The sequence below is a fragment of the Natator depressus genome, chromosome 2, assembly GCF_965152275.1.
Source record: "Natator depressus isolate rNatDep1 chromosome 2, rNatDep2.hap1, whole genome shotgun sequence".
NCBI classification, from domain to species: Eukaryota; Metazoa; Chordata; order Testudines; family Cheloniidae; genus Natator; species Natator depressus.
In genome coordinates this window covers 85,220,070-85,244,381 of record NC_134235.1, presented here as the reverse complement: position 1 = coordinate 85,244,381, position 24,312 = coordinate 85,220,070, and the positions used below count along the sequence as shown (strand labels likewise).

The 24,312-nt window shown below is 43.1% G+C and overlaps 1 protein-coding gene across 1 annotated transcript in view; it reads left to right on the top strand.

The window, feature by feature from the left end:
• The first annotated feature begins 18,106 nt into the window (after window positions 1-18,106).
• The window catches only part of LAMA1 (laminin subunit alpha 1), a 157,983-nt gene continuing 151,777 nt past the window's right edge, over window positions 18,107-24,312 (top strand). Inside the window, exon 1 of the mRNA XM_074944605.1 lies at window positions 18,107-18,302. Within this exon, the coding sequence (XP_074800706.1) occupies window positions 18,212-18,302 (91 nt within the window). The 5' untranslated portion in view covers window positions 18,107-18,211. The remainder of the gene's footprint in view (window positions 18,303-24,312) is intronic.

Below are 24,312 nucleotides of genomic sequence, written 5' to 3'. Positions count from 1 at the left end.
CTTCCACTACATTGTGGCTGCTGGCCCTACATGTGATTCTTCACAAATGTTGGACCTACAGCTAGGATGGCTGAGTGCTCGGGACAGAAGGGAGAAGGACTTGGGGGTTGCTCTTGTCTTAAAGGCAGATAATGTCAGCATTAATTTAGGGTGCATCCCTCCGGAAGGTATTTGTATTGGTTGAGCTACATCCAGGTAGTTACACAGGTCCAGTGGGTGCCCAAATTTTCAGGTGCCCTATGCAGCTGTGTATGCTGAATATGCCTAAGGGCGGCCCTGATCCCCAGCATAATCAACTCCTTGGCCATTCTCCCCCTCTCTGCAGGGAAATCCCACACAGTGAATGGAGGTTTGAGAAAAGGGTTGCCGGGTGTCCAGTCTTCAACCAGAAAGTCTGGTTGAAAGGGGACATGTCCAGGCACATGTACTGACTGGACACCAAAAGTCCAGTTACCATGGGTGGCAAGGCCAAAGGAGGAGGGGCTGGGACATCAACCCACACCAGCCCCTGCTCAACTGAGGCCACCTCCTTCCTGCATCTCATGGGCAGGCAGGCTCCTCGCCCTGGAGCAGTGGGGAGGTGGACAGGATCAAGCAAGGAGGAAGAGGGAGGGGGAGAGCAGTGTGTGATGGGGCGGGGTCTCGTGGAAAGAGGTGGAGCAGAGGTGGGACTCGGGGGAAGAGATAGGGAAGGGGATGTTGCGGCTCTCCTGCTGTAGTGTCCAGTTTTCAGAAATTAGAAAGTTGGCAATCCTATCTGGAGACTAGGTTTGTCAGGCTTCTGGCTGCCCCCACCCCTAGTGCCAGCTCCGCAGCTCCCATTGGCCAGGAGCCGTGACCAATGGGAGCTGCAGGGGGGGCACCTGCGGGCACGAGGGCCATGTGCAGAACCTCCCTGGCTGCACATGCACCGAGGGGCTGCAGGGATTTGGCGGTTTCGGTAAGCGCTGCCGGGACCCCACACCCTGAATCCGCTCCTGCACCCCAACCCTGCTCCAACCCTGAGTCCCCTCCCACAAACAAACTTCCTCCCAGAGCCCTCACCCCAGCCCCGGACCCTGCCAGGAGCCCCCTCCTCCACCTCAAACCCTTCATCCCTAGCCCCACCCCAGAGCCCACACTCTTAGCTGGAGCCCACAGCTCTTCCTGAGCTCTGAACCCCTTGGCCCCATCCCAGAGGCCCCTACTGCATCCCAAACCCCTCATCCCTGGGCCCACCCCAGAGCCTGCACCCCTAGCTGGAGCCCTCACCCCCTGCCCCAGCCCGGTGAAAGTGAGTGAGGGTTGGGGAGAGCGAGTGACAAAGGGAGGAGGGATGGAGCGAGCAGGGGTGGGGCCTCGGAGAATGGGCAGGAGTGGAGCCTTGGAGAATGGGTGCCGCAGGGGTGTTCGGTTTTGTGTGATTAGAAAGTTGGCAAACCTATGGGAGACTCAGTTTTTCTATTTATCCACAGAGTAGGTCCAGGCTGGGCAACAGCAGTGCAAGCTTCCAAGACCAATCTCCAAAGTGCCTCAGTCCTGATGTAGGAGGATCAGGGGTGAATGAGTAATTTAATCTACATTTAGTTCCTTGCCCGCTCTGAAACTTCAACCCAGGTACCAATTATTGCCACTTGTCATGATGCCTTTTGTGATGTGGACACTCCTGCATGGCCATTTCACGTAGTTCACCACCAAACAAGCTTTGTTTTTAAAAATAATCTATGAAAAAACACATCGTGTACAGCTTGATATTTGTTTTGGCGGGGTTTTTTAGGTTCCAGAGAGGTTTTATTAGCACAAATAAGAACTGGTTTCTGTAAGCAGAAAGCTCTGATCTCAAACAAAATATGCTTTAAGATTTCTTGGCTTCACTGAAATCACTGCTGCAAATTCTAGCATGTGATAATTATAAACTCTGGGCCCAATCTTGCACCCTGTGCTTAGGTAAAACTCCTGGTCACTTTACTGGGAGGTTTACTGGAGTAAGGAATGCAGTATTGGGTCCTCTGTCAGCAATACATGACATATGCAAAAGTAACCACACACATCTTTACAAAGCAATTACATCCATGAATCCTAAGCTTTCCCCTTCTTGACATACCAGTTGAGTATGGTGCATAGAACCATTTTCAGCAGGGACCAAAGATCAGAAGTTTTTGGGGAATGACAACCGCACCAATGCAGGAAGATATGTGTAAAGTGACATGGAGATGAAAGAAGGCAGTCACTATTTTCTTTTAATGAAATGAAGCCCAGCAGGTAGGAAGCACCTGGTTACTGCATCTCCATAAGCTTTAGCATGTTATTTGAAACCATGTTATAAATAGTAATTGACAGTTTTGTACACTAATTGCAACATCCATCCACATTCCCCTCCCATCTGCATTACTCCCGCCTTCACGGGACAGTTTCTTACAAAGATGCAATCCTGCTGAACAGCGTTTGGAGTAAGACTGACACTCTAAGGGGAGCTAGTGCTCCAAATTCTGAATCGTTAGTCATTTATGTGCATGTTGAGAACATTTGTTGAACATTAGACTGGATAAAAAGTGCACAAAGGTTATAGACCTCATGCTTAGGACATCAGCTGTTTGTTCAGTAGGGAGAAAACTCCCCTTCAGTCAAGCAAATTCATAATTTTTTCATTAGCATGATTTCATCTTCCTCTGAAGCATCTAGAACTGGCCACGATCAGAGATGAGGTATAGAATACTGGACTAGATGGTTCTGGGCCAATGTGACACATCCTGTAGTCCTGCCAATAAAAATGAAGCTGACTGCATTGATTTTCATTGCCCGAGCTGCAAAAAGTACCAATATTAGACAGTTATGTGTGAGTGGATTTTGGAATTTCTCTATGTTAATAATTTAGTTATGATTATTTCGGTAAAACAGGTACAGGTACTCTTTTGAAAAAGATTTTGAAGTGTTCTTTTAAGGCCACAGTTTAGTAGTGCCATCTAGTGGACATTTAAAATAACTGCAGAATTACATTCCCAGAATGCACGCACTCTTTAAGTGTGAGACTCCGAAATCTTCAGAAATTATATGCTTAATAAGATTTCCAGGGTGGATAGAAACAGAACATAGGACCTGGAAAGTGAAACTAAATAAAATATTCTATGCTAGCACAAGAATAATACACTATAATAGACTCTTCACAGCTGTCCTAACTACAATGATCAGAAAATGAAAACTGAACTGCAGCTAAAAATTAGAATGAGGAAATTTCTTAAGTCACATAGAATCATAGAATAGAATCATAGAATATCAGAGTTGGAAGGGACATTTGGAGGTCATCTAGTCCAACCCCCTGCCCAGAGCAGGACCAATCCCCAACTAAATCATCCCAGCCAGGGCTTTGTCAAGCCTGACCTTAAAAACCTCTAGGGAAGGAGATTCCACCACCTCCCTAGGTAACGCATTCCAGTGTTTCACCACCCTCCTAGTGAAAAAGTTTTTCCTAATATCCAACCTAAATCTCCCCCACTGCAACTTGAGACCATTACTCCTTGTCCTGTCATCTGCTATCACTGAGAATAGTCTAGATCCATCCTCTTTGGATCCACCTTTCAGGTAGTTAAAAGCAGCTATCAAATCCCCCCTCATTCTTCTCTTCCGTAGACTAAACAATCCCAGTTCCCTCAGCCTCTCCTCATAAGTCATGTGTTCCAGACCCCTAATCATTTTTGTTGCCCTTCGCTGGACTCTCTCCAATTTTTCCACATCCTTCTTGTAGTGTGGGGCCCAAAACTGGACACAGTACTCCAGACGAGGCCTCACCAATGTTGAATAGAGGGGAACGATCACATCCCTCAATCTGCTGGCAATGCCCCTACTTATACACCCCAAAATGCCATTGGCCTTCTTGGCAACAAGGGCACACTGTTGACTCATATCCAGCTTCTCGTCCACTGTCACCCCTACGTCCTTCTCTGCAGAACTGCTGCCTAGCCATTCGGTCCCTAGTCTGTAGCGGTGCATTGGAGTCTTCCGTCCTAAGTGCAGGACTCTGCACTTGTCCTTGTTGAACCTCATCAGATTTCTTTTGGCCCAATCCTCCAATTTGTCTAGGTCCCTCTGTATCCTATCCCTACCCTCCAGCATATCTACCACTCCTCCCAGTTTAGTGTCATCCGCACACCATCCTCCAGATCATTAATGAAGATATTGAACAAAACCGGCCCCAGGACCGACCCTTGGGGCACTCCGCTAGATACCAGCTGCCAACTAGACATGGAGCCATTGATCACTACCTGTTGAGCCTGTATGCTTCTATCTCTACAGTGTAACTGTTCTTTACTTTCTCCCCTGTGTTTCTAGCTGTGCTTCATCCCAGTGGTGGATGAATTTCTCAACAGCTAATTGAGCTATATGCACTATGGTATTTTCAGTTTGAGTTTATGAACTATTTTGTAATTCTTCAAGATGAAAGGCACTATAAAAGTGTATACAATATAATTAGTATTTACTAGGAACCACTGTATAAACTTGACATCACAACAACTTGAACATTTTGGAAGTGACTAGTTTTAAAAAAAATCAGTGTCTGACCCAACATCTTTAATTAGTATGTTCTTACTTTTTTTAGGTTCCTGTAACAATATTTATAATTCTTTCTCCCCACCCCCACCCCCGTTCCTCATTGATATTTATAAGAGTCTTTTAAGAAAGAGAAAAACTGCTTAATTAACTATGCTGAAGAAACAGTGAAGCTGATTGTGTCTGTAGTGCTCTCAGATACACAAAGGAGGTGAAGTGAAAAAAATAGAGAAAATATTTTTGTAACTACAGTCGGAACAGAATGGTTCAGACACAAGTGTGATTTTCAAGTTGATGGTGCCCCTTTAACTGAAGTTCCCATGTTCCTGATTAGGCCATTTCATGTACAGGATGATGGAAGGAAAAGTGCCCAAGGGAAGTAAAGCTATGGTTTTTAGAGGGGGAAGAATTTTAATTGCTGCCTTGAGGATAACACCTATGGCTCCTCCACACCTAGATGCAGCAGATTTTGTCAGAGCAAATCAGAAGTGTACACCCAGGAACTTTATCTAAGATCAAGGTTACAGGAATTTCTGCATGGTAAACAAACAGCTGACAAGTGCCTTTAGAGATAACTCACAAACACCTGAAAATGTTTTCACTTGTCTAACTGCAGACATCTCCTGATGGAATCACTGATAAATCCCCAAGTAGAAAACCCACCTCTTGAGTTATCCCCTCAAACTGATTCCATTGTGTATCTTTCTCTCCAGAACAAGCCTCTAATTAACAACCTGGTTTACATGGAAACACTATCTTCATGAATAAGTAAATCCATCTTATCAACCCATCCATCAGTTGTGTAATATTTACTTTGACAACATTGTAAGGACAGGGCTGTCCTTTCTTGTGACACAATTTAGGACCTATGCAATTACAACTTCTCAAGCTTTCCCCCCACCCCCCAAGTAAAATTTTGTAATTAATAATAGTTTCTAACTCAATTGATAAACAATTCGGAATATATATTGTCATAAATATAAAGGGAAGGCTAACCACCTTTAAATCCCTCCTGGCCAGAGGGAAAAAACCCTTTCACCTGTAAAGGGTTAAGAAGCTAAAGATAACCTCGCTGGCACCTGACCCAAATGACCAATGAGGAGACAAGATACTTTCAAAGCTGGACGGGGGAACAAAGGGGTCTCTCTGTCTGTGTGTTGCTTTTGCCGGGACCAGAGCAGGAATGCAGGTCAGAACTCCTGTAAAGAGCTAATAAGCAATCTAGTTAGATATGCGTTAGACTCTGTTTCACGCAGAAACAGAGACTCTGTTTCACGCAGGGGAAGAGATGGCCAGCCCTCTGTGGAGATAGAGGTGGTTAGGGACTATTTAGAAAAGCTGGACGTGCACAAGTCCATGGGGCCGGACGAGTTACATCCGAGAGTGCTGAAGGAATTGGTGGCTGTGATTGCAGAGCCCTTGGCCATTATCTTTGAAAACTCGTGGCGAACAGGGGAAGTCCCGGATGACTGGAAAAAGGCTAATGTAGTGCCAATCTTTAAAAAAGGGAAGAAGGAGGATCCTGGGAACTACAGGCCAGTCAGCCTCACCTCAGTCCCTGGAAAAATCATGGAGCAGGTCCTCAAAGAATCAATCCTGAAGCACTTACATGAGAGGAAAGTGATCAGGAACAGTCAGCATGGATTCACCAAGGGAAGGTCATGCCTGACTAATCTAATCGCCTTTTATGATGAGATTACTGGTTCTGTGGATGAAGGGAAAGCAGTGGATGTATTGTTTCTTGACTTTAGCAAAGCTTTTGACACGGTCTCCCACAGTATTCTTGTCAGCAAGTTAAGGAAGTATGGGCTGGATGAATGCACTATAAGGTGGGTAGAAAGCTGGCTAGATTGTCGGGCTCAACGGGTAGTGATCAATGGCTCCATGTCTAGTTGGCAGCCGGTGTCAAGTGGAGTGCCCCAGGGGTCGGTCCTGGGGCCGGTTTTGTTCAATATCTTCATAAATGATCTGGAGGATGTTGTGGATTGCACTCTCAGCAAATTTGCGGATGATACTAAACTGGGAGGAGTGGTAGATACGCTGGAGGGGAGGGGTAGGATACAGAAGGACCTAGACAAATTGGAGGATTGGGCCAAAAGAAATCTGATGAGGTTCAATAAGGATAAGTGCAGGGTCCTGCACTTAGGATGGAAGAATCCAATGCACCGCTACAGACTAGGGACCGAATGGCTAGGCAGCAGTTCTGCGGAAAAGGACCTAGGGGTGACAGTGGACGAGAAGCTGGATATGAGTCAACAGTGTGCCCTTGTTGCCAAGAAGGCCAATGGCATTTTGGGATGTATAAGTAGGGGCATAGCGAGCAGATCGAGGGACGTGATCGTTCCCCTCTATTCGACACTGGTGAGGCCTCATCTGGAGTACTGTGTCCAGTTTTGGGCCCCACACTACAAGAAGGATGTGGATAAATTGGAGAGAGTCCAGCGAAGGGCAACAAAAATGATTAGGGGTCTAGAGCACATGACTTATGAAGAGAGGCTGAGGGAGCTGGGATTGTTTAGTCTGCAGAAGAGAAGAATGAGGGGGGATTTGATAGCTGCTTTCAACTACCTGAAAGGGGGTTCCAAAGAGGATGGCTCTAGACTGTTCTCAATGGTAGCAGATGACAGAACGAGGAGTAATGGTCTCAAGTTGCAATGGGGGAGGTTTAGATTGGATATTAGGAAAAACTTTTTCACTAAGAGGGTGGTGAAACACTGGAATGCGTTACCTAGGGAGGTGGTAGAATCTCCTTCCTTAGAGGTTTTTAAGGTCAGGCTTGACAAAGCCCTGGCTGGGATGATTTAACTGGGAATTGGTCCTGCTTCAAGCAGGGGGTTGGACTAGATGACCTTCTGGGGTCCCTTCCAACCCTGATATTCTATGATTCTATGATTCTATGATTTAAATGGCTGATAAAATAAGTTGTGCTGAATGGAATGTATATTCCTGTTTTTGTGTCTTTTTGTAACTTAAGGTTTTGCCTAGAGGGATTCTCTATGTTTTGAATCTGATTACCCTGTAAGGTATTTACCATCCTGATTTTACAGAGATGATTCTTTTACTTTTTCTTCAATTAAAATTCTTCTTTTAAGAACCTGATTGCTTTTTCATTGTTCTTAAGATCCAAGGGTTTGGGTCTGTGCTCACCTATGCAAATTGGTGAGGATTTTTTTCAAGCCTTTCCCAGGAAAGGGGGTGTAGGGTTTGGGAGGATTTTTGGGGGGAAAGACATTTCCAAGCGGGCTCTTTCCCTGTTATATATTTGTTAGACGCTTGGTGGTGGCAGCAATAAAGTCCAAGGGCAAAAGGTAAAATAGTTTGTACCTTGGGGAAGTTTTAACCTAAGCTGGTAAGAATAAGCTTAGGGGGGTTTTCATGTAGGTCCCCACATCTGTACCCTAGAGTTCAGAGTGGGAAGAAACCTTGACGTATATACTTTGGGATTGGCTGGCCACTGCCCTACACCTTCTGTACTCATTTACACCAATGCAAAGGCAATGTAAAATGCTAATCAGCCCCAATCTGTGTAAATAGCAATTTCACACGTTAGCAAGTGACAAAGGATTTTCATATGAACTCTAAAAAAGAAAAGGAGGACTTGTAGCACCTTAGAGACTAACCAATTTATTAGAGCATAAGCTTTCGTGAACTACAGCTCACTTCATCGGATGCATGCAGTGGAAAATACAGTGGGGAAATTTTATATACACAGAGAACATGAAACAATGAGTGTTACCATACACACTGTAATGAGAGTGATCAGGTAAGGTGAGCTATTACCAGCAGGAGAGGGAAAAAAAAACCCTTTTGTAGTGAGGTGGGCCATTTCCAGCAGTTGACAAGAACATCTGAGGAACAGAAGGGGGGAGAAATAAACATGGGGAAATAGTTTTACTTTGTGTAATGACACATCCACTCCCAATCTTTATTCAAGCCTAATGTAATGGTGTCCAGTTTGCAAATTAATTCCAATTCAGCAGTCTCTCGTTGGAGTCTGGTTTTGAAGTTTTTTTGTTGAAGAATTGCCACTTTTAGGTCTGTAATTGAATGTCCAGGGAGGTTGAAGGGTTTTCCGACTGGTTTTTCAATGTTATAATTCTTGATGTCTGGTTTGTGTCCATTTATTCTTTTATGTAGAGACTGTCCAGTTTGGCCAATGTACATGGCAGAGGGGCATTGCTGGCACATGATGGCATATATCACATTGGTAGATGTGCAGGTGAACGAGCCTCTGATAGTGTGGCTGATGTGATTAGGCCTTATGATGGTGTCCCCTGAACAGATATGTGGACGCAGTTGGCAACAGGCTTTGTTGCAAGGATAGGTTCCTGGGTTAGTGTTTTTGGTGTGTGGTTGCTGGTGAGTATTTACTTCAGGTTGGGGGGCTGTCTGTAGGCAAGGACTGGCCTGTCTCCCAAGATCGGTGAGAGTGATGGGTCGTCCTTCAGGATAGGTTGTAGATCCTTGATGATGCATTGGAGAGGTTTTAGTTGGGGGCTGAAGGTGGTGGCTAGTGGCGTTCTGTTATTTTCTTTGCTGGGCCTGTCCTGTAGTAGGTAACTCTGTTCTCATAATTTTTATTTTCTATGAAGGACACATCTGATTTTTTTACAGTTTTGACAATCAGGTTATTCTTCAATGCACTACTAAACTAATACACCTACAGACAACCTGTATTTAATTCAGTATTCCTTCAATCATAAGCTTGTAGTAATGCAAGTTAAGGTTGAAAAGTTAAAAGTAAAAAAAAACCCCAGAAAGCTTTAGTTAAAGTTCCAGCACCAGCCTTAACTCTGCCTCTTTGTATCTATTCATGACAATATTTTGTTACATTGTAATAAAATCCCCACTGTCCTCTGGGGTAGGGGTATCCAGCTCAAATCAGAAGAATGGATATGGGTAGACTCAGGGGTGGACAAGGGAGGATGAACAACCTACTGAGGATTCCAACCTATTTGGGTGGCTTGTGGTCAGAAAAGGGAGCCTAACTAGTATGGGGGGAGGTTGGGGTACAAGGAGGCCTCTGGATCGAGCTGTTGGCTCACACAAGGGTTTCTTAGATCTGTGGAGGTATGAGTGGGTCTCCAGTTGTAACCTCAGGGAGGGGGAATAGGAAGATAGGGTCTTCTGCCTATATAGAGAGAACTAATGAGGTACAGGGAGCAGAATTAGCGTTGGTACTGGAATTACGTTTCCAGGAGCCCCCACTAGGGCACAGCACCTCTGAACTGCCCCTTACTGTGAGAAGCCAATTTAGCCTTTAAATTTTAGATGAAGTTTAAGTTAGCCTCTCGTTATCTCTAGACGTAATGCTTGGAACGGTTGAAATGGTAAAAGCCAGATGGGGGTGATGGCTTCCTAAACGAGAGCAAGGAACTTTTTGCACGAGTCAGAAACATTAATTAAGATAATTAAAAAATTGCTAGGCTTATGAATATGTTATTCTTCCCTAAATTACATAGGCTCTTTAATTTAAATTTGATTACTAAAAGTTTTCAAGACGAGAAGCATGAAATTAAGCTTCTAAATGCATATTCAAGAATCTAAACAAGATTTCCAAATTTCTGAGATCAATGGGAGATGTTGGGTGCTCAGCACTTTTAAAAAGTCAGGCCACTTATTTAGCTCTACACTTAAAATTTAGGTTGACCTAGCCTACATGGCTCAAGGGTGTGGAAAAAAAAGCACACCCCTGAGCACTGTAATAAGCTGATCTTACCCCGGGGTAGACATGGCTAGGTTGATGGAAGAAATCTTCAATTGACCTATCTACCCCCATTTGGGGAGGTGGATTACCTACTCAGCAGAAAAACCCCTCTGTCAATGTAGGCAGTGTCTATGCAGTCGTGCCACTGAAGGCCATGTTTACACTACCAGCACTAAAATCTTGGTCTCTCAGTTTAACTTTATAGCAGGGATCAGCAACCTTTGGCGTGTGGCCCATCAGGGAAATCTGCTGTGGGCTGGGACAGTTTGTTTACCTGCAGCGTCTGCAGGTTCGGCCAATCGCAGCTCCCACTGGCTGTCGTTCGCCGTTCCAGGCCAATGGGGGATGCCAGAAGCAGTGTGGGCCGAGGAATGTGCTGGCCGTTCCTTCCTGCAGCCCCCATTGGCCTGGAATGACGAACATAAGAATGACTATACTAGGTCAGACCAAAGGTCCATCCAGCCCAGTATCCTGTCTACTGACAGTGGCCAATACCATGTGCCCCAGAGGTAGTGAACCTAACAGGTAATGATCAAGTGATCTCTCTCCTGCAATCCATCTCCATGCTTTGACAAACAGAGGCTAGGGACACCATTCCTTACACATCCTGGTTAATAGCCATTAATGGACTTAGCCTCCATGAATTTATCCAGTTCTCTTTTAAACCCTGTTATAGTCCTAGCCTTCACAACCTCCTCAGGCAACGAGTTCCACAGGTTGACTGTGCGCTGAGTGAAGAAGAACTTCCTTTTATTTGTTTTAAACCTGCTGCCCATTAATTTCATTTGGTGGCCCCTAGTTCTTATATTATGGGAACAAGTAAATAACTTTTCCTTATTCACTTTCTCCACACCACTCATGATTTTATACACCTCTATCATATCCCCCCTTCGTCTCTTCTTTTCCAAGCTGAAAAGTCCTGGCCTCTTTAATCTCTCCTCATATGGGACCTGTTCCAAACCCCTAATCATTTTAGATGCCGTTTTCTGAACCTTTTCTAATGCCAGTATATCTTTTTTGAGATGAGGGGACCACATCTGTATGCAGTATTCAAGATGTGGGTGTACCATGGATTTATATAAGGGCAATAAGATATTCTCTGTCTTATTCTCTATCCCTTTTAAAATGATTGTTAACATCCCGTTTGCCTTTTTGACAGCTGCTGCACACTGCATGGACATCTTCAGAGAACTATCCACGATGACTCCAAGATCTTTCTCCCGATTAGTTGTAGCTAAATTAGCCCTCATCATATTGTATGTATAGTTGGGGTTATTTTTTCCAATGTGCATTACTTTACATTTATCCACATTAAATTTCATTTGCTATTTTGTTGTCCAATCACTTAGTTTTGTGAGATCTTTTTGAAGTTCTTCACAGTCTGCTTTGGTCTTAACTGTCTTGAGCAGTTTAGTATCATCTGCAAACTTTGCCACCTCACTGTTTACCCCTTTCTCCAGATCATTTATGAATAAATTGAATAGAATTGGTCCTTGGACTGACCCTTGGGGAACACCACTAGTTACCCCTCTCCATTCTGAAAATTTACCATTTATTCCTACCCTTTGTTTCCTGTCTTTTAATCAGTTCTCAATCCATGAAAGGATCTTCCCTCTTATCCCATGGCAACTTAATTTATGTAAGAGCCTTTGGTGAGGGACCTTGTCAAAGGCTTTCTGGAAATCTAAGTACACTGTGTCTACTGGATCCCCCTTGTCCACATGTTTGTTTGACCCCCTCAAAGAACTCTAATAGATTAGTAAGACATGATCTCCCTTTACAGAAACCATGTTGACTTTTGCGCAACAGTTTATGTTCTTCTATGTGTCTGACCTTGGACAGTGGGAGCTGCGATCAGCCGAACCTGCGGACGGTGCAGGTAAACAAACCGTGCCGGCTCACCAGCGGATTTCCCTGATGGGGTGTGTGCCAAAGGTTGCCAATCTTTGATATAGAACATGCTATGTTTTTAATTTAAGCAGAGCTAAATGCTCAAGAGAAATTTGATTTGGATCAGTGTATTATGAGGATGACTATAATAGACACTGAAAAACACAAATATACTCATTCAAACCGGACTCTTCAGTTGCAAGGTTTTTACACAGATGCTTAGTTAAAAAACAGTAACAGGTGTGATGATTTTGTTCTGAGCTGTGTCTCAATATGCAGTAGCGAGCTTCATTTGGAATGTTGTGATGCCCATTAACTTAAAAAGAAAGAAACAGGGACTCATTTATTATAGCTGTTAAGAGATCAATCTTCAATCTGCTGGAATTTTGAGGAGAAGATTAAATCCATTTTACATATATTTTAGTATTGTGACCAGGTGGGACTTTATGTTGCACATATGCTCCTCTTTCCTTTACCAACATTTTGTCCTTTGTTCTTGGCCCCCAACTGATGCTTATGGCCCTGCACAGAGGATTCTTTAGCCTGGCTTCTATGATTTTAAGACATTTGACACTTTTCTTCTGGAAATCTGTTGACTTTTCTTTCTACGGATGTTTTGCTTTCCTCCTTCATGTCTGCACTGAAATGTAAGACGTTCCTGGTGTTAGCAAATGACTGGTCTATTGAAATGGACAGATGTTGAACACTATTTATTCCTAGGTTTAAATGCCCTTGATAATATTTTATAGCAGGCATAGGAATTTTGTTTATACTTTTATTCTGTCCTTGAACTGATTTTTTCCTATTTGTTTTGAATTTAAACATTTCTATGTATAATCTTGAGTACACTATATTGTGCGATAGTGAATAGCTTTATTTTATGATTATGCTGTTGTTTTCTGTTTCTTTTATCTTCTTTGTTTACACTAGTACATATATATTTAATCCTTTTACAACCCCTGGGCTGGACCTCGTCTGTGGCCATATGATAAAGCTGTTTGGGAAGAAGGCTAATGCCAGCTTGTTGGACATCATAAACAAATTGTGGATAAAAGAGAAGGTACCTAATCGGTGGAATTTAGCAGTTCCTCTTCTTTAGTTGTTCCTCTTCTTAAGACTGGCAAGGATCTCTCTTCTCTGGACAGCTATCAATCTATATCTTTAACCAGTTACCATTGTAAAATAATGAAAAGAATGGTACAATCAAGGCTTCTGGTGGCTTTTAGAAGAAGGGAAAATAAAACCTACCCAAATGGCATACAGGCCCTTGCACTTAATTACAGGCCTATTGGTGGCCTTCTGTCAGACTATTATTGATGGATTCCTACAAAAGCCACCATAGTCTTTTTGAATCTCAGTGCAGCGTTTCATAGAGTTTGGCATGATAAGCTCTCAGTTAAACTCAGTGAGATGAGAATCTGGTAAAATGTACCTTTGGATAAGAGATTTCATATAGTTGGGGAAAATAATAGACTAAATCTTCCTTTTTCAAAGACAAGGCCACTCAGGGAGGCATTCCACAGGACTCAATTTAAAGTCTCTTATTTTTGTGCTGTCCTCCTCTGAATAGTCATGCCACTTGAAATCATCTGTATACATGTATGCAGATGACATTGTGCTTCGTATCACTTGTTGTCAAATAGAGGTATTGAAAAATGAACTGAATGAAGACTTAGAAATTGTAACTAGATGGGCAAAGGAACATACATTTCAGCTGAATCCAGCAAAAACAAAGTCAAACTACTTTACCACAAATCATAGGAGATATAAGTACAGTTTGAAACTGACATTGGATGGAGAATGTATTGCCATTGAGAAGAATCCAGTATACCTTGGTGTGACCTTGGATACAGAACTAAGGTTTGGACCACAAGTCAGAAAAATGACAGCCAAAGCAAAGAAGAGATTAAATCTTCTGTGATGTATTGCTAGTACCAATTGGGGTTCATGTGTTAGAAGGTGAACATCCTGCTTGATACTTCGTGCAATACTTGTAGATGCCTTACCTCTATGGTCACAGAAGGCTCCCAGTAATCTTGCTAAGAAAGATGTTGTGCAAGAACTGTAGTTCACAATATAACTGGAGCTGTAAGATCCACTCCAAAAGCAATTTGTGAACAAGAGTCTGATGTTCAACCTCTTGAGAATCCTAGAAAAGAAAAGTTAATTTGATATGGAAATTGTCTTCCTTCCCTACCTGAATATCATCACTGTTCAGGATCTGCTCAGAAACTGGAAAACAAAATCAAGGCTGCAATGATCATCTTGTTCTGAAAGGTGTGTAAAGGCTACTGAAGAAAAAAGAAGCACTTGATGATATTTGGAAGGTAAAGTGTGTGAAGAAGTTTGTATACCAGTAATTTTTTCACATGAACCTTTAGTAAAAAAGCTTTTAAAAAAGTAAATGTCTTTCCCGTTGGAATCTTGTTCAAAGGAACACACAGATTGCCAACTAAAGGAAAATTGTAGAAAAGACCCATCAACGGTATAAGTCACAAGGCAAACTCATTCATATGTACACTGATGGTTCATCAGACGTATCTTTCAAGAATGGTGGTGTATTCACCTAGCAGTTTAATGGAGAAAATACAAGAAAATGCACTAGTTCAGGATCTATCTGCTCAAACTATACGACTGAACTGAAACCTATTTGCACTGCACTGCAAGAAATAAACAGCAGAAATAGAGGTGGATGTCATAATAACTGTTGAGTTGCAGGTGGTGGTCCTTGGTTACTTTAGAAGAAACCAGACTGCTTTCAACAATGCAATTCAAAAAGAGACTTGGAGGATCAGAAAGTAAGGCAATAAATTGACTTTTCCACAGCTTCCATCATATGCTGATGTATACGAGAGTGTTGTAGCTGATGACCTGGCAAAAATTAGAAGATTGGAAACTCAAGTTGGAATGACAACATCAATGATACTGTCACCCTACCAAGGAAAATGTTAGCTGACATCCATTATTCTGAGAGTGTGAACAGGGCACACTGCAAGAATGAAAGTCAATAGAAATGGGACCAACTTATGTGTACTCTGCAAGATGTGTGTGGAACATGTTTTAACACCTGCCCATACTTTTGAATGTAATATTATAAGAAAAGGGAAGCTTTTTGGATTGGAGAGCTTGGATCAAGCCCTTACAAAGGACTCTGTACAAGTTGCAAGATTCATTCTTGAACTTCATGGCCTGATATGATTAATGTGGAACAACATAGCAACAACACCACCACACTTACAATGCCCCCCTCCCCCCCACACCTAATGTTCTTAAGGGAACATTAAGGATGCATGCACAACCTGGACGTTGCTTATGCAACTCAGATCATAGAATCATAGAATATCAGGGTTGGAAGGGACATCAGAGGTCATCTAGTCCAACCCCCTGCTCAAAGCAGGACCAATCCCCAATATTTGCCCCAGATCCCTAAATGGCCCCCTCAAGGATTGAACTCACAATCCTGGGTTTAGCAGGCCAATGCTGAAACCACTGAGCTATCCCTCCCACAATGCCTTATTTTACTTAGTAACCCACCCTGGGTTGTCAATGAGAATACATAATTTGCAACGGAGGCAAAGTCTGCTGTGTTAAATATTTCCACACCTCTCACAACCTCACCTTAACTGTATACTAGTGGACAGGTCCTGTTTTGTGCATGCTGAACAGGTATTTTATAAGCGAATTTTCAGCTCAGCCACTATTCACTCATAATGTTCATAAAAAGTGCTAAGAATCACTTCCTAATTACTGTCTATCTGAGAAATTCAATTTTCAATCTTTAAAATAGCTCAACCAAATCTGAACTGATTTTCACTACAATACCGAAAGAGTCTTCTTCTCAGTTAGGGTTTTCTCCCTGCCATTTTCAACCTTTTCTACCTTGCCATTTTTACTCAAGAGCTGTTCAATAAAAGGTCACAAAGTAGCCTTGTAATGTGCAAAAAGTATTTATTCATATCCTTTCCATTTTAAAAATGGCTGAATTTCTGCACCTGGGCAGAGACCATGACTGAAAAATGACAGCACAAAAATGCAACTTTTAATATATTTATGAATGAATGAAAGACAGGGTCTTAGAATGGAACTGTTCTAGCAACCTTAACTCTGTGCTGTTACTGTGCCCTAGCTCTAATAAACACTTAAGACCATTTAAATGTCCCAAATTAAGAACATCAGAAAAATACTAATTTATAAACTCTTTAAAAATCAGCAAAATAAAGGTGTATAGTAAAACATTTAAAATATTGTTCTGTCCTTCAAATTACTTCAATCACCACATAAATGTTAGGAATTATTATTAATAATGATAATAATAAAGGCATCTTTGTTACATTTTATGTTAATGTTGTTTAAAGAGTTTATTTAAATGTCCTATTGTTAATGACCTGTTGTATCTTGATGCTAAGCTGAATATTTCTGTAGTTAAACCACTGAAGTCCTAATTACTGATTTGACATCTCAATATAGAAAAACACATCTTGTGAAAAAATAAGTAGTGAAAAGAAAACAAGTCACAATGTTAGGAGCTCCACTATACTGTAAGTCAAAGAGTCAGACACATTTTTGATGGAAAAGATCACTTCCTCTGAGTGCAGGATTGATCTCCACTGTGTATTCTTCCTTGCATTGCCCAGTCTATATAACCTCGTTATAGTGTGTATGATAACACCCATTGTTTCATGTTCTCTCTCTGTGTGCGTTTGTGTGTATATAATCTTCCTACTGTATTTTTCCACTCCATGCATCCGATGAAGTGGGTTTTAGCCCACGAAAGCTTATGCTCAAATAAATTTTAGTCTCTAAGGTGCCACAAGTACTCCTGTTCTTTCTGGGGATACAAACTAATACAGCTGCTACTCTGAAACCAGTCTATTTTTAAATGTGGAAAACAACGGGGTTTCCACCATTTCCTGTTCCCTAGATTTCATTGCCAGAAAGCTTTCTCTGATATCCAGCTTTAATGACCCTTTTCTTAACTTTATTACTCTACTCCTTGTTACACACTTATTACATATGTTTTACCAGCAATCACTTGTTGACTACATTAGTAAAATGACTTTTTTTAAAGGGGAGGCTGAGCTTAAATAGAGGCTTGCAGACACTTTTATTAAGATGTTGAAGTAAAAAGAAAACGGTACAGAGTTTAAGCATAGACGTTTCTGGTTATCAGGGAATAAGGTACAGATGATCAAGGGGTGTGAAGTTTGATTTAGGAACAGGAGGCGTAAGGAATACATCATCTGCAATCTCCCCGATTGACAGTAAAAGGTTAATGGGTCAAAGTACAGACATTGAGATATGGGGGTATGTTGTTCATATAATGGCTATGTTCAGGTGTGGAGTATAATGAGTGGATATGATGATGAGGATGGATTTACCCTCATTTGGTGGGATTTAACGTTCAGTGAGTTTATGGTTCCAGTTCATATGGTCCAATGGAAAAAGTCTCTCTGTCCCTTTCTCATAGTTGATGCACGATGTCAGACCGGCTCACACCTCCTGGTACTGTCGGTGGCCGGGGATGTGTTCGATGTAGATGTCCCTGGACCATTGGATGGTGTCCGAGACCATAAGGCGCCCCATTGAGCCGTGCCTAATGCTACACTATTTCACCCTCTCAGGAGCTGGGAAACCTTTCCGCACATGGGACTTACACCCCGCCCCCCAACTCAGCGTCTCTTGCTACCACAGCTACTGGCGGAGCAAACCAAAGAGAGGGGGGGGGTTCCAGGCGCAGTATTAGCTCCAAGAATCAATTCCGAAGCAACGCTCGATCGGAGCCTCACTCCCACGAGGCTCTGGAGTTTGGGTGCAAGGAACGTGCCCCTTTTACAGCCACCAGCACTGGCCCGCTCCCTCCCTTGAAGCCCAGGGCTCTGCAGTAGCCTCCCCTCTCGGAGAGGTTTGTGCCACGCCCTCTCTCCGTGCCTGGCTATGGAAGGCTCACTCGCTGTGCAGAGTGAGGGGGAGATAAGAAAGGGTGACAAGGGAAGGGGAGAGGTGGGTTTTCCTGGAGCGGGAGGGAAAAGCGTAAAAGAAGCATTTGCTCCCCAGGGCAAACACAGCCGCCTGAGGTACCGCTGCTGCTGCATGAGCCGGGGGGAGATGCCCTGCTGCTGCTCCTGCCGATGGCTGCTGCTGGCGTCTCTGCTGTGGGCGGCAGGGGAGTGCCAGCTTCGAGGTGAGAGCCCGGCACCCCCAGCCTGGAGATCAGAGCGCAGACGGGGGGGGAGGGCTTGGCGGAAGCCGCTGAAGGGAACTTGTTGCATGCGGGGGCTGTTTGCGCTGGCTTTGGCCGGGCCACGCTTCCGTGGTGGCTGCGCCGCCGGCTTTCTGGGGGACGGGACGGGCTCGGAATTTGCTTTCTTGAATACTGTTCTGCAGCTCTGCTTCCAATATACCGAAAATCGGAAGCTACCCCGGCCCCTAGGGGGGTTGGCCTCGGTGGGGGACGGAGCAATAAGGCTCCCCGCCAGGGTTTAGCGTGATCAGCTCCGGACTAAAATGCAACTTGCCCTTGTCTATACCCGCATTGTGAAATGTATCAGACTCGCACTTCGGAGCACACGGTGTTCGGCCTCGCCTAGAGTCCGACAGACCCGAAATGAGGGGCCTGAAGAAGAGCATGGTTCAGTGTCTCTTGTTTTCTCCTTCAGTCCTTGATCTCTCTCCCTCCCCATTCCCGTGAGCTTTGTCCTCTTCGCCCTTTTTTCCCATCGCCCCATCTCTCCCCAGCCTCTGTAAATCACAGCCCCCGCCCCGGTAGCTCTTTTATCTCCTCATCTGCTGGCACTGGGGGTGGGGGCTGCCCGGCTTCGCTGCTGCTGTGGCAAAGGGGCCGCCCCGCGGCTTTGCAGCACGAAGGGGCTCTTTGAAGTGAGGCGCGATCCCAGGGCAAGGGGCCCTCCCCCGCCGCCGGGGCCACTCGCCCCCTCTCGGGACGGGCCATCGCGGGTTCCTGGAGCACTTTTTAAACTTCTGTTGGAAACTCCGGCTGCTGCCCCATCCCCCTCGGAGCAGTGACACGCGGGCTGGGCGCTGGGAATGAATGGGGCGGACACTCTCTCCGCAAAGCCCGCTTTGCATTGTCTCCTAGCAGAGGCAGCCAGCCAGAACCAGGCTCCTCTCTCTCCCTGCCCCCCACTCGCCACTCGGCTGCTTGGGGCTCCGGGGGCTATTGTGAGCCTGCCTAGCCCGGCTTCCTCCCCCAGCCCCTGGGGGCCGCCTTTTCCCCTCCTCCCGCTCCGCCGGCTGGAAAGGGGACTGGGCAGCCGGCTCTGGGCTGCCGGTGAATCAGCCCGTGTCCCCTGGAAAGGATGGGCTTTAGCAAAGTCAGAGGCTCGGCTAGGCATTGCTATTGCCGAGGGGAAGCGTTTAGGGGACCAAGCCGGTATACCAGGGTGGCTTTGCCATTATTAGTTTATCATTACCTTTATAAGGAGCCTATCGTGGTATCTGGGAAACTACACACCGTTTAGATGAGGACACAAATACTTATGTGCCGCTGCTGTTGACTGGCTGGGTGCAGAGATTAACCACAGTGCTTTATTCCCCCGGGGTCTGAATTCCTTATCATTTTAGGCGTAATATTTGCCACTCCTAATAGTCCCCCTCCCCCCTTGAGCATCACTGCAGTCGATGTTTGACAGATAAGACGCGGTCCCTGCCCCCAGGTACTCTTATTTGGAGGAAGAGGGTCCGGCACAAAGATTTTCTCACTTTTCCTGGTGTAAATCAGAAGTAACTAACTCCATGTATAAGTGGAGCTGAGCTCATAAGAGGAGGTCAAATATTAGCTGGCAGTGAACTAAGCTAGTGCTGGTCAATTTCAAAAATGGCTTTTGCAAGGGTTCTTTAAAAAGCATTTTAATAGTGAATAACTCTGCCCAGAGTTGTAGTAGGTTTGGTTGCTTGTGGCATTTCCTTCTGCTACTTTTGAAGTGTTGCTTGGCAGGTCAGGCCAGGAGGCTGCTGCCTGGTCTAGGTCCCATCCCAGAGGGAAGTAAGGCCTATAGACTGTTTGCTTGCTTTGCCCTTCCCAGGAGTTGCAGCCTGCTTACTGCTTTGCCCAGCCCAGGGGGCCAATTCCCCAAGTGCAACTGTCTGCCCCAGCCAGGAGGTTGCAGGGCTCTAGACTATTTGCTTGCTTTGCCCTTCCCTGTTAGTGGTTGGAATCACTGCCTTTATGAAGGATGCATGCTGCTTTAGATCAATATTAAAGACTTTTTTTTAACATCTGGAGATCAATCTAGTCCCCAGTCCCAGTTTCCATCTCTTGATTAGACACTGGGGACCTTAACAGGAGAAAACTTAGCTGGAATAGTCTCTGCATCTCTACCGTGTCCCCTCATTGAGGAAAGTTACCAAAGGATCTTCCTATTCCTGATTCTCTTACCATGCTCTCACCTCAGCCAGCCTTTGGCCTACCCCAAACTCATTTTGCCTTTTGTGGAGAACATGGATCCCTCTCCATGATCTGTATTAGTTTTAACCCCCACACCCAGCATCCCTTTACACATCAGAACTGCACTGGTTTTGCTGGCAGGGATCCTACAAATTCATGGTGGAAAGGGCCGTTGTTCCCTAGTGACTAATGTTAAATGCTTTGGTAGTCCATGGGAGCAGGGTTTATTTACATAAACTAGACAATTGCTATATGAAGAATGAGGACTGAAGTCTTTTACACATGTAAATTGGAGTAATTATTCAGCATTATACTCTTAAGCTTACTGGAGTCATCTGTTAGAAGTCTTTGTTTTTCTAATAACTTTCTCATACTCTTTCTTTAGGTCTAAGCTCAACATTGAAGATTTTTTTCCCCTTTAGAAAGTTAGAGAGAAAGTTACAGAGCCACTGTTATTTCTCGAATTCTGGGGACTGTTTTGCAATGGTGTTAGTTATAGACCAGAAACTCTCATTTGGGGCTTGATCCAGCTCCCAGTGAAGTGAGCGGCAAAACTCTGATTGATTTTAGTGGTCATAATTAAGTCTCTACTGAAGAAATTAATTAGAAATGCTGGCTACATGCTGGATATATGTAGGACTTAATTTTCCTAAATGAAATCAGTAAGTTGAAGTATGGCATTCAAGATAGACATATGTTGGCGTCTGGAAGTTTACACATTGCAAATGTGTTTATTACCATGATTGTACATTCAAAACTTCTATTGCCTGAGTAAGGCATGCAGGATTGAGCCCAAATATATGTTGTCAAATTCTGAATCCATGTATATGTGAGAGCATTGAGTAAATTTACCTGTACTTCTTTAGATGACTAGTCTATTTAAAAACAAACAAACCAATACAAGGCAAGGCAAAATCTATAGCTATGTTATGGACATTTAGGTAGAATATGTAAGTGCATATTCATCAGGTCATTTAAAATGTCAAAGTCTTTCAGTATTAACTGCCATTTAAAGTATATTAGCATATAGTTTTAACAGCATAAACAGTAATAAAAAATACTACACTTTTACAAGAGGGCAAGTAACTGTGAACGTGGAAACCCTAAGTTTCACACACACAAATTCTCAAGGGTCAGATTGCAAAAACTGCTGTAAATTAATGCAACAGGTATATTATTAATATTTCAAATAATGTTTTACACAGTAATTTGAAGACTTGCTGACGAAATGAATCTTGACTTTATATTGGAGATTACATATTCCATCAAATTTGATTGTAGCTAAACCTCATCTTGTCAGTTTTATTTAGTGGTTACTGTACTCTTTTCTTTCTTTCGCTTGGTTGTTTCTGTGTTTCTTTTTCAAAGATTGGGTCAGAAAATCATTCTTTCCATTAGCTTACAGATTTCTTTGCATGTTGATGTGGATGATACCATTAAAGTGGTGAATATCAGAACCCATCTGGTGGATAATGGTCTTACAAAAGTTTAACATTCCGTTATTTATCTCATGATACTAATCCAAAAAAAATGCAGGGAATGTTATGGCAATACAAATGATTGTATTACTTTTGGAGAAAGTAAAAACAGCTGAAGTTCAGAATATCTATACTTTTTAATATCAAGGGAATCTTAAAACCTGGTTTGTTGCACTGCTGGAAAGGTTTGAAAGACTAGACCACAGTTGGTGCTGAGATCACAAAACAAAAATTATCTTAGAATGCCCATGAAAATACCATTGATAAAATTATCTCTTCAGCATTTCCTGCTTTTCAGTACATGTCTGCATATTTCCTGACAGCAAATCAGGAAACTATAGAATACAATAGTTGTGTTGGTTTGTCAGAAGATTCTATTGTCTCCTGTGTGAAAAAGCAACACAGCATGGTAAAGAAAATTCTGTGGTCTAGTCTTTCAATCAGTAATCTAAACACTGTTATGTGTAAATTTGAAAGGTTTCTTCCATATAAGATGGATATTTTACTACACATTAAATTTATTAGGTATTTTGATAGCATATCTATCCTAATTTTTCCTCTTGGTTATAGAATGGCAAACACTGATTACAGAGACAAGGTGGGTGAGGCAATATCTTTTATTAGACCAACTGCTGTTGGTGAGAGAGATAAGGTTTCAAGCTCTTACCAACAGAAGTTGGTCCAATATATTATGTTACCTCACCCACCTTGTCTCTCTAATATCCTGGGATCAACATTGCTACAACAACACTGCATACAAACATTGATTAGGTAATTAATGGACCTAATTCTTGTTATTGAATTGGATTTCCCACTACTTGTCAAACTGTTGTAGTGTTACTTCTGTCGATTCAACACCCAATCTCTCAATAAAGAAAGCAGCTTTTTTATAGGCAGGTAGCAGTGGTGACTTCCAAAGTGATTACATTGTAGATTGCAGCTTTATTCAGCTGCATGTCAGTGGGTCATACCTCAACTCATTTTTATGAGTCAGAGTGTGTTGCAGTAACCTTGCTGTCCATGGACCTGGGAATTTGGAATCAGTAATTTAGGCCTTTTCTCCATTCACAATCATCTGTGCCAAATGAGGGAAGTCTTTGTATGCTATCTAGCACACACACATAGGCACATACTCTTCCTTGTGCAGAACTACATGCTAGTCAAATGCATGTTTTATATGATGACAGGGTCACTTTCAGACCTTCACAAAATTGTGAATTTTATGTTTTAATTTGGAATTAATTGAAACCAACTTTTGTAACACTTTCAAAAAAGTCAATTTGAACTTTCAAGATGTGCTGGACAATATGTCCCTAAATATTGCATGGTGCAGAATGAAAAAGCATGTCATAAGAATTTAGGAATTGCTATACTGGATCAAACCAATAATCCTTCCAATCTTGTATTTTGTTTCCAGCAGTGGTAAGTACCGGATGTTTCACAAGCAGGTATAAGAAACCTTGTGTTATGTGATGATGGACTCCTAGGGAAAGTTGCTTTCTGAATGCCAATAGTTGGCTTATGCTCTCCAACAGGAGAAATTATATCTCTTCCAATGCTCTTGTTTATTTTTTAACATTTATTATTGCAACTCTAGATATGGTAATTCTGGTTATGCTTTTATCCATATAAATATCATATACTTTTAAAAATCCTGTTAAGATAATATTAAAAGAAGCTGTAAATCCCTTGACATCTGGAAAAGAAACTGAGTGCTCTGTTTCAATCTATATGGGAAACTCAGAAAGGCAGTAGTGCAAGCAAACTGCAATTAGGAACAGTGAAATGATGAGCTAAAAAGGTGCGATAAGTCAGGGACAGAATGACAGGTTTTAGAGTAGCAGCCCTGTTAGTCTGTATTCACAAAAAGAAAAGGAGTACTTGTGGCACCTTAGAGACTAACCAATTTATTTGAGTTAATCGATGTTCCATGATAAGACTGAAAACCCATGTATCTTCTTACAATAAAAAACAGTTGGGCAGAAGTATCTGTTGTACAGCAGTCTACAATGCTCAGTGCCCCTCATTATCACTGGTCTCGGAGCGTCAAGTACAAACCGGGACCCTCTACTACTGTGTGTGTGTGCGTGCGTGCACCTGTGAGAATGAGGGCCACAACAGCAACCTCAAGTTCTGGTGTTAAGGGCTGTGCACTTTCTTTTACAGAAAATGGGCAGGTAAGGCCTTTGTATAGTGAGCTTTTTAGTCGTGCATACTACACAAGTCCCACTTTAATCTGCCTACCTATCAGGTAGTCTGATGTAGTGCTGCTTCACTGTACTATACATCCCTTAGGAATGTTGCCTCCA